This window comes from Jaculus jaculus, chromosome 22 (genome assembly GCF_020740685.1).
Source record: "Jaculus jaculus isolate mJacJac1 chromosome 22, mJacJac1.mat.Y.cur, whole genome shotgun sequence".
NCBI lineage: Eukaryota > Metazoa > Chordata > Mammalia > Rodentia > Dipodidae > Jaculus > Jaculus jaculus.
Genome location: NC_059123.1, coordinates 7,496,164 through 7,513,355, shown reverse-complemented (window position 1 = coordinate 7,513,355; position 17,192 = coordinate 7,496,164). Strand labels below are relative to the sequence as shown.

At 47.5% G+C, this 17,192-nt stretch overlaps 1 protein-coding gene across 1 annotated transcript in view; it reads right to left on the bottom strand.

The window, feature by feature from the left end:
• Positions 1-17,192, bottom strand: part of Irag2 (inositol 1,4,5-triphosphate receptor associated 2) — a 36,205-nt gene that overhangs the window by 6,289 nt on the left and 12,724 nt on the right. The window contains exons 5-10 of the mRNA XM_045139602.1: positions 14,038-14,108; positions 11,465-11,538; positions 8,465-8,492; positions 8,164-8,304; positions 3,702-3,836; positions 794-941 (exon numbers count right to left, since the gene is read on the bottom strand). Of these exons, the coding sequence (XP_044995537.1) occupies positions 794-941; positions 3,702-3,836; positions 8,164-8,304; positions 8,465-8,492; positions 11,465-11,538; positions 14,038-14,108 (597 nt within the window). The remainder of the gene's footprint in view (positions 1-793; positions 942-3,701; positions 3,837-8,163; positions 8,305-8,464; positions 8,493-11,464; positions 11,539-14,037; positions 14,109-17,192) is intronic.

The window sequence follows — 17,192 nt, the reverse complement described above, 5'->3', positions numbered from 1 at the left end:
TTTAATCCCAGCACTTGGGAGGCTGAGGTAGGAGGATCTCTGAGTTTGAGGCCAGACTGACACTAATTCCAGGTCAGCCTGGGCTAGAGCAAGACTCTACTTCAAAAAAGTAAACCAGGGGCTGGAGAGATGGCTTAGCGGTTAAGCGCTTGCCTGTGAAGCCTAAGGACCCCGGTTCGAGGCTCGGTTCCCCAGGTCCCACGTTAGCCAGATGCACAAGGGGGCGCACGCATCTGGAGTTCGTTTGCAGAGGCTGTAAGCCCTGGCGCGCCCATTCTCTCTCTCTCCCTCTATCTGTCTTTCTCTCTGTATCTGTCACTCTCAAATAAATAAATAAATAAATTAAAAAAAAAAAAGTAAACCAGGAATGAGTTATTTTTTCCTAATGCAAACTTAACCTAAAGGTCTTAGTCTAAGGCCATCCCATGACAGAAACGTAGGAAGAGGAGAAACTTTGGAAAGCGTCACTATTGTCTTTTTAACTTTTTGGCGTGTGTGTAGTGTGCGTGAGTATGTGCACGCGCGTGTGCGTGTGGAGGCCGAAGGCAGATGCCAGGGCTCTCCCTCAGTCCCTCCCCACCTCGTTCTTTGAGACAGGCTCTCTCACACCCATCAATTCTGCTAGATAAGCAAGCCCCAGGGTCCCCTGTGTCTGCCCCCCCCCCCCCCCGTAGGTGCTGGGATTACAGGCAAACACCAGCACCTGTCACTGGGGATCCAAATCCAGCCCCTTGAGCTTGCCTGCTGACCCACGGAGCCCCCTCCGCAGCCCCGGGGGCGGAACTGTCCTCACCGTCATCCTCAAGGGGGCTGAAGGAGCGCTCGTTCTGCAGGAGAGCCTGCTTCAACTCTTCCAGCGCCGCGTGCTCCTTGGCGTACATCCTCTTCAAGTTCTCCACGTGCTGAACCATCACCTCAACGGCCTTACTCACCCGGCTTTCCTATGAGCAAAGTTAAAAGCGGATGATAGTTTAAAAAAGGGGGGGGGGCTGGAGAGATGGCTTAGCAGTTAAGGCATTTGCCTGCAAAGCCAATGGACCCAGGTTCGATTCCCCAGGACCCACGGTAGCCAGATGCACAAGGGGGCGCACGCATCTGGAGTTCATTTGCAGTGGCTGGAGGCCCTGGTGTGCCCATTCCCTCTCTCTCTATCTCTCTCTATCTCTCTCTCTCTCTCTCTTCCTTTGTCAAATAAATAAAATATCTTTTTTAAAAAAATACTGCCCTCAATATGTGGTTTAAGGTCACTCCAGCCCTAAACCCAACTCACATGGCAATATGCTTATCATTTTGGAAAAAAAAAAAAAAAAGACGATGACGACATGAGAGGATGTCACACAAGAAGACTGAAACTAGATATCCAGAGGACTAGCGTGGGCTGTGGAGAAGGCTCAGCAGTTAAAGGTGTTCACTTGCAAAGCCTAATGGTGTACTCACATAAAGCCAGATGCACAAAGTGGCGCACATCCATCATCTCTTTCTCTCTCTCTCTCTCTCTCAAAAATACATTTCAAAGCCGGTGTGATGGCGCACGCCTTTAATCCCAGCATTTGGGAGGCAGAGGTAGGAGGATCGCCATGAGTTTGAGGTCACCCTGAGGCTCCATAGTGAACTCCAGGTCAGCCTGGACTAGCACAAAAACGTACCTCAAAAAAACAAAAGTTTCATATTCCTCTCAGTAGGATGTAATGCACACCACTTCTTCACATCCTCACAAACACTTGTTCTCTGCGATCCTCCTCCTTCTCTTCCTGCTTCTATGTTGGGGATCAAACCAACCCAAGGTCAAGCAAGCACCCTACTTTTGAGCCTTTCCCTCTCTCTTTCTGTTTGCTTGTTCTCACACGAGGCAGTCAATTTCAGACTCCAGAGTTTAAAGTTTGCTCGAGGAAGAAGAGGGGACAGCAACAGGGCGATAGAAAGAGTGAGGGATCGAAATGCTCCAACTTCACAGTGGGAAAGCAACAAGCCAACCTAAAATTAAAAACAACAAACAATACATCATGCTTTTTGGAAGTATGGATACAGATGTAAAACGAACCAGGGGAGAGAGTGCAGGTTGGGCTCTAGAATGTGAGACGTTCGACAAGACAGTGGACTTGATATTTTTGGAAAAGTTCTGCATAGATATTGTTAATACAAATAAAGCAACGAACAACAAAGATAAAACTATGCCTCAGAATGAAGCCTCTTCTTAACACATTTTAACAAGTCTTTTAAAAGTCAAGAATTGCTCATAATGGAAACTTGAAATGTGCTCTATGACTAAGTGTACGAAGATGCCCGTGCAAGTGAAACCCGGTGCGTAGGAGGTTAGATACGATGTAAAGCCAAAGAAACCGCAGTTGTGTCTTGGCCACTTTGTCCCCTGGTGGCCACAGTCCCCCTTTGTGGCTCAACATCCTTGAAGCTGCCCTCAGGTTGTTCCAGTTCTAACAGAAACTAAGGCACCAGGGCACGTTCCAATTGCCACACGGGTGCACTGACTGTACCCTTAAGACGTGGACTTCATTGTAACATCCGTCACCTTGCGATCTCACCCTCTCCTTGTGGGAGAGGAATCATTGGAAGGAACACCTTCAAATGAAAATCAAATCCTTCATGATCTGAGAGGTAAAATGGTAACCTTCCCCCGATGAATGTGCAGCCCACCTCATGAGTATTCTTTAGATCTTCTTTTAAACTCAATATGCAAAAAGAAGTGGGAGGGGATACTACTCCTACCTTGAAAAACCAGCTCCAGTCTCTCTCTCAAACTTTGCATTGTTTTGCTAAACATCTATTTAAACTGAGAAATTAAGAGGTGAGGAGAGGGCTGGAGGGATGGGCCAGTGGTTAAAGGTTCTTGCTTGTACAGCCTGATGGCCTGGGTTCGATTCCCCAATACCCATGTAAAATGCCAGATGCACAAAATGTTTGTATGTGTGTGTGTGTGTGTATCTCAAGTTTATACTGGCAGGAAGCCCTACTGTACCCACACTCACTCAGTATCTTTCTATCTGCCTCTTTATCTGTCTCAAATAAATAAAAAATAGTACTGGAAAAAAAAAAAAACAGGAGGAATTGTCACCTGGTACCCCAGGGACATTCTTCACAGCATCGGTCAAGAAAGCAAAGTATTAGGAGCATCATGAAATGACCACATGTAAGAAACTGGTGAAATGAAGACAATCTGCTCTATCAATAGACAAACATGGAGAGTTCTGAATATTTCACTCTCTGAAAGAAAAAGGAACAGATTATAACACTGGATGAAGGGGGTGTCTGGAATATACCAGAACATTTATTTTTGTTTATCTGGGAGAAGACAGAGAAAAAGGCAGAGAGAGAGAAAAAGAGAAAGAGAGAATGGGCACGCCAGGGCCTCCAGTCGCTGCGAACGAACTCCAGATGTGTGCACCCCCTTGTGCATCTGGCTAATGTGGGTCCTGGGGAACCGAGCCTCGAACCAGGGTCCTTAGGCTTCACAGGCAAGCGCTTAACCACTGAGCCATCTCTCCAGCCGCATACCAGAACATTTTTACGACAGTCCCTGGTCGATGTTAAGTATGAGACATCCTCTTGATATTTTCACATGTGCGTTCCATTTTTTTTTTTTTCCTCCACGCTAAACACATAGGCCTTATAAAACAAAGGTGTATTCCGGAAGGACATACTCCTAGACGCGTGTCCCAAGGTCTCAGGAAGAAGAGATCAGGTACCTGATTGGTGGCTCCCAGCATCTCAGCTCTGCTGGCCACCCGCGCTGCGCACTGGCCCAGCAGCGTGACGCTGTTCTCCAGCTTCTTCAGGAGTTCCTGGGCCTGGCTGTCGTCCTCGCACAGGCGGGTTAACAACTGCACGGAGAGCAGAGAGTTACTGCACGTCTGTCCACTCTTTCAGGCAGCGATCTAAATCGTCATCTCTCTGCTGGGTAGCAGACGCAGGGGTCGGCCCGGCCTCTCATGGCCGCGGTCAACCTTGCCTTACGCTCCCCTTGTGCGTTTTCGCATCTGAGGTTGACGGGATGGGGTGGCGTCATTCAGCAACCAGTAAACGGATTATGAGCTGGATGTCTGCCATGGTGGGCGGGGGGTGGGGGGCGAGTGGTCCATGTTGGGACTTTTTGAGGAAAATGTCCGAACAAGTGAATTATTAGATTGCGCTCTGCGGTCGGTCTTGCTCACCCGTTGGCGTGACTGGAGTTGGGATCCTGCAGGAGACACAGCTCTGGACGTGTCTGTGGATGTTTCTAGAGAGGCTTAACTGAGGAGGGAAGGCCTATGTGGGGGACAGTAACCCACAGACAGGGGTCTTGGGCTGAATGAAAAGGAGGAAGCCAGCCGAACACCAGCATCTTTTCTTTTAAACCTTTTTGTTGTTTTTTTTTTGCTGCTGCTGCTCATTTTTATTTAGTTAGTTGAGAGTGACAGAGAGAGAGAAAGAGGCAGAGAGAGAGAGGGAGAGGGAGAGGGAGAGAGAGAATGGGTGCACCAGGGCCTCCAGACACTGTAAATGAGCTCCAGACGCATGTGCCCCCTTGTGCATCTGGCTAACGTGGGTCCTGGGGAATCAAGCCTCGGACCGGGGTCCTTAGGCTTCATAGGCAAGTGCTTAACCGCTAAGCCATCTCTCCAGCCCATCTTTTTTTTCTTTGCTTCCAGACTTCAGGTACAATGTGACCAGCTGCCACCCTCTCTCATCACCATCCTGGGCTGAACTGGACCCTCAAACTGTGGGCCAGGTGAACACTTGCTTCTGTAAGTTGCTGTGGTATGTTGTCACAGCAATGAGGAAAGTAATCAATAACCCTTCCTGTTGGTGATGACATGTGGTTAGGCTGGGTAGGGGCAATATGCCTTTATGCCTCATCAAAGTCCCTTTGGGACGTGTGGCCTTTATCTGAGACACCTCTCCTGATGGAGGACCGTCCCCCTCACCAGGGAGGAAGAGCGTGCGTGTTAGCCAACAGCCCACTGCTGACCAGCTGCGTGGCTGTGAGGAAATGTCTGAGGCTGTCCCCATCTAATGTACCGTGACCAGTAGGTAGCACCGTTATTTAGTATGTCACTAAGCAAAACTCCAATCTGTAGTAATAATAGCACCAACACCTTATAATACCACGTGGTCCCATCAACTGTAACATGCACCTCCACTGTGGAAATGCTAAATCTTCCCTCGTTCAAATTGGCTATTTCCCCATCTGGCAGACGCAAGCCAATGTCTCCTTTCCAAGAATATCCCAGGGGGACAGGTAGCAGGCTTCAAATCCTTGTCACCCAGTAGGTGATCAGTGAAGAGCAGACACTTTGAAACGAGTTGCTCAGAGTTGCCCCACTCAAGGGACGTTAGCTAACGGCCACGGCTGTGGTCAGCCACGCCGTTTCCCATGGTACTTTCAGCATTCGCTTCCTGCTGGTCAACCAAGACAGAATCATGAGAAATCATCTGGGCTGGAGAGACAGCTTAGCGGTTAAGGCGCTTGCCTGTGAAGCCTAAGAACACTTGATCAAATAAATCTCCAGGTCCCACTTAAGGCAGATGCAAGGGACATAGATGTGCAAGGTCACACAGACACACAAGGGGGCGCACGTGACGTGTCTGGAGTTTGTTCACAACTGCTGAAAGGCTCTAGCATACCCATTCATTCTCTCTCTCTCTCTCTTTGCCTCTTTCTCCCTCTCTCTGTCTCTTAATAAAAATTTTAAAATAAATCATCTGAACAAATCCATAGCCAGCAAAAAGACTAAATCAGGACTCAAAACCACTTGACAAAGAACAGCCCAGGACCAAACAGTGAGCCTCACAGCCAAGGAAGGGGAAGGGAACACTGATCAAAAGAACAAAGCAAGCGCCTCTCCTCACCAAGTCTGTTCAACATAACATCAGTACTGTAGCTACAGCAATTAAGCACGAATAAGAGACCAGAAAAGAACCCAGGATGGAAAGAGGAAAAATACTTCTGCTCACAGACGTCATGAACTGCATGCAAGAAATACTAAAAACGGTGCAAAGGTGAACTTATACATTCAGTACAAATTATAACACAAAATAAACCCCCAAATCAACTGTATTTCTATGTACCAGCAATTTCTAAAATAGGAGACTAAGCAAACACTTTCACTTAAAATAGCATGATGCCGGGCGTGGTGGCGCATGCCTTTAATCCCAGCACTCGGGAGGCGGAGGTAGGAGGATCGCCTTGAGTTCAAGGCCACCCTGAGGCTACATAGTGAATTCCAGGTCAGCCTGAGCTACAGTGAGACCTTACCTCAAAAAACCGAAAAGTAAAAATAGCATAATGAAGAATATAATGCTCACAAAAAACCCTAACTAAAGGAGGCATAAGGTTTGTACACTGAAATCTACAATACAACTAGAGATACAAATAAATAGATTCGCATTTGTATTCACGGGCTGTAGATTGCCCAAAGCAATCTACAGATGTAAGGAAATCTTTATCAAAATCTCATCAACATTTTCTTGACAGTCGTGGGAGCATGGGCTTAAGCGCATGTGAGAATGATTTCAACCATGGCAACAAAAACCAAAAGTCTCCTCGATTTTATGTAGGATACCAAGAACACATGTACTAAAATGGGAAGAATACAGAGAAAATTAGTGAATTTGTGAAGTGTTCTGTATTCCCCACCACTACCACCAAAAAAGTATATATGGATAGTCGATATAATTTAATAGAATAACATAATTAGAAGACTTATACCTCCCGGTTTTGAAATATATAGCAGCTGAGGCCTGGGGGTGCACACCTGTCCTCCCAGTGTTTGGGATGCTGAGGCAGGAGGATCAGAAGTTCAAAGCCAGCCTTGGCTGCGAGGCCAACTTCTAATTAGCCTGTGCTAAACGGAAACACGTGTCATAGAAACAAAACCAAAAACATATTACAATCCTACAACAGTTGAAACGTCACAGTACTGGTACAAACACATACAGACTCATGGAACACAACAGAATGTCTCTATGTCCATGGACACAAGATCTGAGGGGGGGGGTCGCTGAGAATGCCCATGGGACAGGTACAGACTCTTCAACCAACGATGCTGAGGAAAGCGTGTATCCATGTTCACAAGTGTGGATCTGGACCCTCACCATATGCAGCACTCAAAATGGATTCAAGACCCAAAGTAAGAACCAAGAGGCTTAAAGATGAAAGGAGCCGGGCGTGGTGGTGCACACCTTTAATCCCAGCGCTGGGAGGCAGAGGAAGGAGGATCACCATGTATTCAAGGCCACCCTAAGACTATGTAGGGAATTCTAGGTCAGCCTGGGCTAGAGTGAGACCCTACCTCAAAAAACAAAAAAAAAAAAAAAAAAAGAAAAAGGAAAAGAAGGAAAGAAAGGAAGGGAAAGGAAATAGTGGAGGAAAAGGAGAAAGGGGAAAAGGACAGAGAGAGAAAGGGAAAGGAAAGGAAGGGAAGGGAGAAGAGAAAGGAAGGCAGAGGAAGGGAGGAGGAGGGAAAGGAAAGGGAGAGGAAAAGTGAGAGGGAGGGAAGGAAAGAGGGGAGTGAAGGGAGAGGGAGGGAAAGGAAGAGGAAGGAGAGGGAGGGGAAGGGGAGAGACAGGAGAGAGAGGGGAAGGGAAGGGAAAGAGAGGGAAAGGAAAAGGAGGGGAAGGAAATGGACAGGAAGGGAAAGGGAGAGGGAGGGGAAGGAAATGGACAGGAAAGGAGAGGGAAGGGAAGGGAAGAGGAGGGAAGGGAAGGGAGGGGAAGGGAAGGGAAGGGAGAAGGGAAGAGAGGAGAAGGGAATGGAGGAGAAGGGAAGGGAGAAGGGAAGGGAGGAGAAGGGAGGGGAAGGGAGGAGAAGGGAGGGGAAGGGAGGAGAAGGGAGGGGAAGGGAAGGGAGAAGGGAGGGGAAGGGAGAAGGGAAGGGAAGGGAGAGGGGAAGGGAAGGAAGAAGGGAAGGGAGGAGAAGGGAAGGGAGGGGAAGGGAAGGGAGGGGAAGGGAAGGGAGGGGAAGGGAGGGGAAGGGAAGGGAGGGGAAGGGAGGGGAAGGGAAGGGAGGGGAAGGGAAGGGGGAAGGGAAGGGAGAAGGGAAGAGAGGAGAAGGGAAGGGAGGAGAAGGGAAGGGAGGGGAGGGGAGGGGAGGGGAGGGAGGGTTAAGGGCAGACTTTTGCACAGAGCATGAGTGGACAGACGCCTCGCGCCAGGCGGCGCTGACCCACCTCTATCAGCTTGATGCAGTTAGTGATCTCCTTCTTCAGATTCTCTTCGGCCAAGTCGCGGGATCTCTCTTCAAGCTTCACCCTCTTCTCCAAGGTAAACCAGTCACACTTGAGCCCCAAGGACAGCCTGAGGAATTCTGCCTATGGTCAAAGTGGCGTGAGGGCATCGGGAAGAGACATTAGAGGGTCAGGAATGTCGGTTCCACCCAGGATCATCTTCCCAGCCCCCTCGGGGGACACGCACGACCTCCTCACGCAGGCCAGCACACCCACGCTCTGACGACCTTTGCTTCAAACTCACCTCCACCTCCTTCTCGTTGGCAGAAATGCTGTGGGGAAGAGAAAGAGCTTACTCAAATGCAGTCGGACAGAGAGAGCTGTGTTCAAGAACAGTGTGGGGAGGGCTTACTTGTCACTGTGAGGAAAGGTGACCAATTTTGTGGCGCTTGTGGAAGGAGGGCATGTCTCAGTGTCTACGGAAATACAGAGTAGCACTCAGTTAGAAAGGCTTAATCGCAGGCTGGAGAGATGGCTCAGCAGTTAAGGCACATGCTTGCAAAGCCTAAGGATCCAGGTTCAGTTCCCCAGTGCCCACATAAAACCAGATGCACAAAGTGTGTCTGGAGTTCATTTGCGGTGGCTGGAGGCCATGGTGCACAGACTGGAGGTTAAATGACCTACTAAGAGCACAGAACCTCAGGGACTGACCAGCCAAGCGTGGGGGGCTGCTAATCTAGCCTAATGAAGGCAGACTAGCTCTTAATTTCATGAATCTTGGCATGCTTACTTTTAGGTGGGGTACTGAAAAGGAGCTCGGGAGAGTGGAGAATTACAACGCACATGAGCTTTGCACTCGTCCTCAGTAAAGCACCGGCTATGGTAACCAGTCCAGTGGCTCCACACAGGCCATGAAATGTCAGTGGCTTTCACAAGAGAGACAGAAGCCAGACTTGACCCCAGTGGCTGGTCTTACCCCAGGACAGAACCTATAGGGGCACACGTTCCCTCAGAAGGACTTCCCCTACACATCACCTCACCAGGGAAGAGTTGAAACAGAAGCTGAAAGAACATTCCTCACCTCCTGTGGCACAGCATTTTCTCGGCTCTTCTGCTGTGCTGGAGTCCTCTCTGGCTTCCTAGAATCATAAGGAGCTTTTATTGCTGAGGAAGTATAGAAATCCTTCATAAACAAATACCCACCCCCTCAACTTCCCATCCTTTCCTAACCCCAGACTGCGAAGTGCTGAGACCTGGAAGGGCTCAGGGGGGAGTAAAAAGCACTGGCTTTGTAGCAGTTTCCAGTTTCAGCACAGCTGAGGGAGACAAGGTTAGCACAAAGTTAAATAGTTGTCCAATAAACGGGACACGGATGAGTGTTCTTCACTATAGAAGCGGGGGGCAGGAAGAGGCTTAGAGCCAAGAATGGGGGGAGTGCTGTGCAATGCTATCTTCCCGGCAGGAAGTGACCATTGCATGACCTCACAGCAGCTGCCATTACCTGCGCAAGATTTGGACCCTCAACATTCCATCATGGATGTTGGACGAGTACAAGGAAAAAAAAAAGGCCAAAGTAGAAGAGAGACTAGTTTGAAAGAAGTTCAGTGGGAGGGAAATAGAGGCGGTGGAGGGACGAGAAACGGTAATGAAGAGATGACCAATCTACATTATATGCATGTATGAAAATTGTCGAAAAAAAAGTAAAGGAAAGTGGGAGGGAGGGCTAATCAAAATCTAAGAGAATGTAACTAAGTCATGTGGAAACCTACTGTTTTGGACAATGGTGCACTCAGGATTGTTGCTAGAAAATTTTCAGTGCTAGGGATGGGATACCTTCCAGTGAGTTGTTGGCCAGGGAAGTCCCCCTGATGCCCCCAAACATTACAGGCCATTTCCAAGGCCCTTGGTTTCTCACCAGGAATAGATGGTAAGACCCTGTTGCTGAAGACTCCACATACTTGGGCTACAAGGCCACTGAGAAATCCTGCGGGAACTGAGCTGAAAACCCCTTCCAGGTAGACTAGCTGACAGAAAGCTGGAAAAAGCCACACTGCATGCAGCTCAATGGGAGAGAGAGAAATCACCAGTGAAGATACTCAATAGTGGACACTGGAAGCCTTACATTTGGCCAGCCAGGCCAAAGGAGCCAATGGGTGCAATAGTGGCACGCCTGTCATGGGGAAAGCCAAATGGCCTCTAATTTGACTGGAGGTCTACTTCATGGGAGGGAACACATCCCTGATATGAAAAACCTACAACAGGGGTAGCTGTGAGCCCTAGGAGTGTGTGATCTGCTGGTGTCTGGCTAAATGTATATACTATGCTCACCAAACCACCCGGTAAGCACTTCTCTTAATATTCTTACCCATATATTAATGCTACTCTCACTTTCGTTAGAGAAGCTTCTCTTTTCAGATGGCAGTGACCTTGGGATGACTCAGAAGGCACCATGGTGCTGAGAAGTGGCAGAGGAGCACTCAGCACTGCAATATCTCTCTCATACCTTCCAAGGCTCAGGGTCCAGTGTGGAAGAGGAGATGGAAAGAATGTAAGAGCCAAAGGAAGGGTAGGACTCCTTACAACGTGCTCCTCCAGACACAAAATGCCCTGGATATCCATGACTTCACAGTGCCTGACACTACCTACACAAGACCGTCATAATGGGAGGAAAAGATGATGATATCAAAATAACAGAGACTGAGACGGGGAGGGAATATGATGGAGAGTGGAGTTGCAAAGGGGAAAGCAGGGGGAGGGAGAGAATTACCACTGGATATTCTTTATAATCATGGAAGTTGTCAAAAAAAATAAAAATTAAGAAAAAAAAGGTAGGTAAAGGCTGGGGGTGATACATGCCTTTAAACCCAGTACTTTTTATTTCCTCTGAAGATTCTGCTAAGAAAAACTGAAAGTCCCAAATTTGCCTCCATCCTTTTTTTTTTTTTTTTTTTTTTTTTTTTGGAGGTAGGGTCTCACTCTAGCCCAGGCTGACCTGGAATTCACTATGTACTCTCAGGGTGGCCTCGAACTCACGCCGATCCTCCTACCTCTGCCTCCCAAGTGCTGGGTTTAAAGGCATGCGCCACCACGCCCAGCTGATTTTTTTAAAAAAGTAATGTTTTTGCTTGTGTAGCCTGTGGAATGGGGGGAAACATGCATGTGAATGTGCAGCTGTATGAGTTGGACATACATGCGTGTGCAAATGGGCATGCTTGACCATGTGTGTGTGCAGATGCATGGGTTTGAACGTGTGCAAGTGTGTGTGTGTGCTTGAGCATGGGTGGAGGCCCAGGAGAACACCCACTGTCCATCCTCCGTGAACACGGAGCCGCAGCCTTTGTGAGCCGCAGGGATTCCCTGGTCTTGGTTCCCACAGGACTAGGGCGACGCGCTCCGCCGTTTACACGGGTCACGGGGAATCAAACGCAAGTAGTGTCAAGACCTCTCAGGCCCTCATGCTTGTGGAAAGTGCGGTTACACGCTGAACCATCTCCACCGTTTTTTTAAAAATAAATAAACTTACTGTTTCCTTATTTTTAAATAGTTTTATGTATTTATAAGCAGAGAGAGAGAGAGAGAGAGAATGGCTGCATCAGGGCGTCTTACTGCTGCAAATGAACTCCAGGTGCATGCGCCACTTTGTGCTTCTGGCTTTTTGTGGGCGCTGGGGAATCCAACTCTGGTAGGCTTATGCAAGCAAGTGCCTTTACTGCTGAGGCATCGTCCCAGCCCTCTGCCCCTCCCCCCTTTTCTTCCTAAATAAGAGGGAAATCGTTTCAGCATACACGGTAGCCAATACTACACCCGATTTTGTATTGATAGATAATTCCAGATCATAAATCCAATCATTCCACTCCTTTGAGACTACGGCACACTGATGTACGCCACAGCCCCCCAAATCCTACTTGAGGTAGGCTGTGTGGACCTTAGGTAGTTGAAACCAAACCGGGGTAATGAGGAGAGCAGGGGAAATCCACTACAACCCACAGGTCCAGAAGGAACACGCGCGTATCTGTATGGCCTGACAGAGCCACGGAGCAGAGATTTTCCAAAACATCCCCAGAGCAGAGTCTGTGGAAACTGAAATCCAACGGGTCCTAACTTCTAAAAAGTCAAAGGCTCTGACTTACAAGGACTCACCAGGAGGTCATTTGGCCTGTATATACAAAGCAATCTTTTGTCTGATATATCAACTTACCAAAGGCCTCCTGCATACATTCAAAGTGACCAGTCCTTTGTCTAGCTCATGATACCACCAGGAGCCCCCTGGGTACACTCAGAGGAACCAAGCTGACCCATGCCAACTTGATCCTTTGTTTACATCCTGAGATATGAAAAGTCCTGCCCCTTCAGAATCCACCTAGCCAGGGAGCTCTCCTGCTTGACTGACATTTTCTCTGCCTTTCCCTTATTTTTTCCTTCTTTTAAAAAAAAAAAAAAAAGCGTGCAGCCCAGGCTGACCTCAGACTCTTGATCCTCCTGCCTCGGCCTCTTCAGTGATTTCCCACCGACTGGCTCCCTTTCTTTTCTGATCAGCCTTCGCCCAGCCTACGCTTCCGCTGCCATTCTCCTCGGGTCCCAAGACAATGAACTCAAGAGCCACTGACTTGGGATGTTTTGTGACCACTGAGTGTCCTGGGCGCTAAGGCCATCCAGAGCTGAGAACGGTCCCATCGCCCTCAGAATTCGTAAGAACGGTGGAGAAATCGTGCAGTTACAAGGTACCGTCCACTCCTCCGTAAGAGCGAGCGGCGACGCCCCTTCCGTTTCATGAAAGGAGCTAACCTCTCCATAGGGACAGCGATAGCTCACGTGACAGTGACGCGTGACACTTCCTCTGTGAACCCTTACCTGACCTACTATCCCAAGCAATTTTCCTCTCACACCACTAATCTCATGCTAATTTTTAAAATGTATTTCAGATACATTATTTGAGATACTTATTTGAGAGAGAGAGAGAGAGAGAGAGAGAGAGAGAGAGAGAGAGAGAGTGTGTGTGTGTGTGTGTGTGTGAGAGAGAGAGAGAGACAATGGGCATGCCAGGACCTCCAGCTACTGCAAATGAACTCCAGACTCATGCACCACCTTATCCATCTGGCTTACATGGGTCCTGGGGAATCAAACCTGTGTCCTTAGACTTTGCAGGCAAATGCCTTAATCACTTAGCAATCCCTCCAGCCCTCACGTTAATTTTTTGTGTACTGCTTCTTTGCTTGGTTTACTTGATTAGAGTACATCAGATGTGTATATAGATGTCACTGTTTTAAATATATATATATTGAGAGAGAGAGAGAGAGAGAGAATGGGAACACCCACACCACACCAGACCGTCCTCCCTCTGCAAACCAACAGCACACATGTGCAGCTTCATGTGTCTGGCTTTCCATGGGTACTGGAGAATCAAACCCTGGTTGTCAGGCTTTACAAGCCTTTAACTGCTGAGCCATCTCTCCAGCCCCAATATTGCTGGTTTTGATTTTAATTCAGTCTTGTATACTAATGTTTTCATTTATTTAAGCAGCCTTCTATTCAGAGATATCATTTTAAGTTTTTTGTTTATTTTTATTTATTTATTTGAGAGAGAATGAATGGCGCACCAAGGCCTCCAGCCATTGCAAAGGAACTCCAGAAGTTCTCTGACAAGGAAATGGGTAATGACATGAAGTAAGGAGGTCCTGGCTCTGACTCGACTGTGTGACCTTGTCTAAGTGACACTTAAGAGGCTGACCTTCATTTCCTTGTCTACAGAATATTGCTACAACCAGATTCTATTAATTCGTAATCTTGTGAAGGGATATTTGAAGCATTGTGTAAATTTAAAGGGACAGATGGGCCATTTGTGGCTTGCGGCCTTCACCGTGAACACGTGTTCCTTACCAGACCGGATCCAGCTGGGTCCTTGCTGCAGAAGGCTGGGCAGGCAACCTTCTCAGGAGCTGGAACAATGCCTGCAAGAAAAAGGCAACAGTGAACGGTGGTGGTCGGTGGTGGCGGAGGGGGGGAAGGAGGGGGGACAGTCGCAAGGGAAAGAGGAAGAGGCATGAGGATGGCGATCTGGGCAGACAGAGGCTTAGCATGTGAGATCAGTTCATGTGGCACAAAAAACATCTGCCTGCCTAGTGCCTCAGCACTGAGGCTGGAGTATGGCCAGGCATCACCTGGAAGCCAAGCCACCGATTCCAGCATCTGTGTGGGGAGAGGGGGACTTCCCAAGAGCAGGCTGTTTTATTCTCTTTAATCTGTTTTTAGGCGAATGCTGGCCTTTTTAAAATTATTATTATTATTGATTGCATTACTGATCTAATCATAGAAACGAGACGAAGGAAGGATGAACAGTAACTCAGTGGGATTGCATGTGCAACTGCAGGAGTTAACAGCACAGGGTGATGTTCTCCTAAACGAGCTGTCTTTCTGACCGCCTGTGACATACACTCTTGCTTTGGAGACTTCTGTTCGCCTCTGACTCCCGCGCAGGGCTAATGCTAACTGTCCGGCCCTTCTCCTGCTCTGTGCAGACAGAGGTGACCAGCCCCGGCGGGGAAAGCTGGCTTCCTTATTGGAAAATATTTAAAGCCTGCATTAGGGAATATATGACTTTTTTAAGTGATTTCCCTACATAGGACCATTTAGTTTTTCTTTAAATTTTAAGACAGATGGGTAAGGGTTGGTGAGTCAAAAGCATAAAATGTGAGACGTTTCTTCCCAACTTGTGCTGGGAACTATTACTTACGTGTAACGCTATCAATAATTGTTCAAATATTCCACACATACATAAGAGCTTTTCTACCCTTCTCTCCGCAAAAATATTGCACATGATTCATGACACTCGGTGCTATTTTCTTTGAGAAGCAATAGTCCTTTCAGAGTATTGTAAGAAAGCCTTTTGGTACATATCTTATACCTGCATATTAATATTCTATTATATAGTATACCAAAATATCATCTTTGTTTCATTCATCATTTATTACCTTTGTTGTTATAGACATTACTGAAATAAGTTTATACATGTTATTTTTTGTATTAACATATCCATAGGAAAAATTCACAGAAATGGAATTACTGTATTGCTGACTGTATCTTTTGAAAATTTTTATTATTTGCACAGAAAGAGAGAGAGAGAGAGAAAGGAAGGTAGGAAGGAAAAAAGCAAGAAACAGAGAGAGAGAGAATGGGCACATCAGAGCATCTGGACACTACAAACTCTAGATGCATGTGCCACTTTGGGCATCTGTCCTTATGTAGGTACTGGTGAATCAAACCCGGGCCATCGGGCTTTGCAAAATAAGTGCCTTTAACCACTGGGCCATCTCTTCAGCCCATGACTACATCTTGACAGAGATGACAGAATTTCCCTCCATATTAGCTTTTTTTTTTTTAATTATTTATTTATTTATTTATTTGAGAGTGACAGACACAGAGAGGACAGATAGAGGGATAGAGAGAGAATGGGCGCGCCAGGGCTTCCAGCCTCTGCAAACGAACTCCAGATGCGTGCGCTCCCTTGTGCATCTGGCTAACGTGGGACCTGGGGAACCGAGCCTCGAACTGGGGTCCTTAGGCTTCACGGGCAAGCATTTAACTGCTAAGCCATCTCTCTAGCCCTCCATATTAGCTTTTTAAAACCACATTTCCCTTAGCCGTCTATGCAGGTTTCTTTTATTCTCTTGTAATTTTACCAGCACAGTATAATCACAGTTTTGCCCCTGTGTACATGGTGAGTGAAAAATGGCTTCCCTGTGCAGCTTTCCTTACAATACATTCCTCCTCTTTGTCTGGTGGCCCCACATAATCCTCATACTCAGGAGGTGAAAGCAGGAGACTCAAGTTCAAGACCAGGCAGGCTGCATACGGAGCACCTGTCTCCAAATGAAATTGCTTTCGTTGTTAGGTGCAAGGTGCAAGGGACTCCTGGATTCACCTGGAACGGGGTCCATTTCTGAAACCTTTCAGCTCTTCTAATCGAGGTGCTCTATCTCAAATTGAAAAGTTGAGTTCAAATCAAAGAGTGGACTGTTCCTGTGGATTTCTTTACACATGGGGACATGAGCCTACGCTTCCCTCAAATACCAAGCGTAGTGAGGTCTCCCCAGAGACAGATATGAATGAGTGCTTTGTTTACATACGTGTGTGTGTGTGCGCGCGTGCATATGTGTTTGCAGTTGTGTGTGCACGTGAGAGCCAGAGAGCCAGATGAGGAACCCTCCAGAACATTGGTTGCCTCTTTATTGTTTTTTTTGTTTTTTCCCAGACAGGGTCTCTCACAGGTCCGGACCTCACTAGACAGGTAGCCAGTGAGCTCCAGGGAACGCTGCTTCAGCAAGGCGGGATGCCAACCACACACCACCGCCGCGCCTGACAGTTAGTTTCACATGGGCGCTGGGGATGTGATCTCAGGTCCTCATGCTTACAAGGCAAGCACTTAGCCAGCTGAGCTATGTCTCTAGCCCGCCCAGTTCTCATTTGTCATAGGAAATATGTAAAAGCCATTATCAAATATATTACTTTTACTCTACAAAATCGAAAGGAAATTGTGACATCATCATAGGTGAAAGTCAACAAGGGTGTCTTTCAGACTTTTTCCCCAGATGATGTCTTTAAAATTCTTTTAAGCTGGGCATGGTGGCATGCACCTCTAATCCCAGCACTTGGGAGGCAAAGGTAGGAGAGGATTGCTGTGCGTTCAAGACCACCTTGAGACTACATAGTAAATAGTAAGCCTGGGTTAGGCGAAAACCCTACCTTAAAAAAAAATTCTTTTATAAAAATAATATTAAAGCCGGGCGTGGTGGCGCACACCTTTAATCCCAGCACTCGGGAGGCAGAGGATTGCCGTGAGTTCAAGGCCACCCTGAGACTACAGAGTTTATTCCAGGTCAGCCTGGACCACAGTGAGACCCTACCTCAAAAAACCAAAATAATAATAATAATAATGATAATAATAATAATATTAAATAGAGCCAGGCGTTGGGACACATGCCTTTAATCCCAGCCCTTTGGAGGCAGAGGAAGGACGATTACCATGAGTTCTAGTC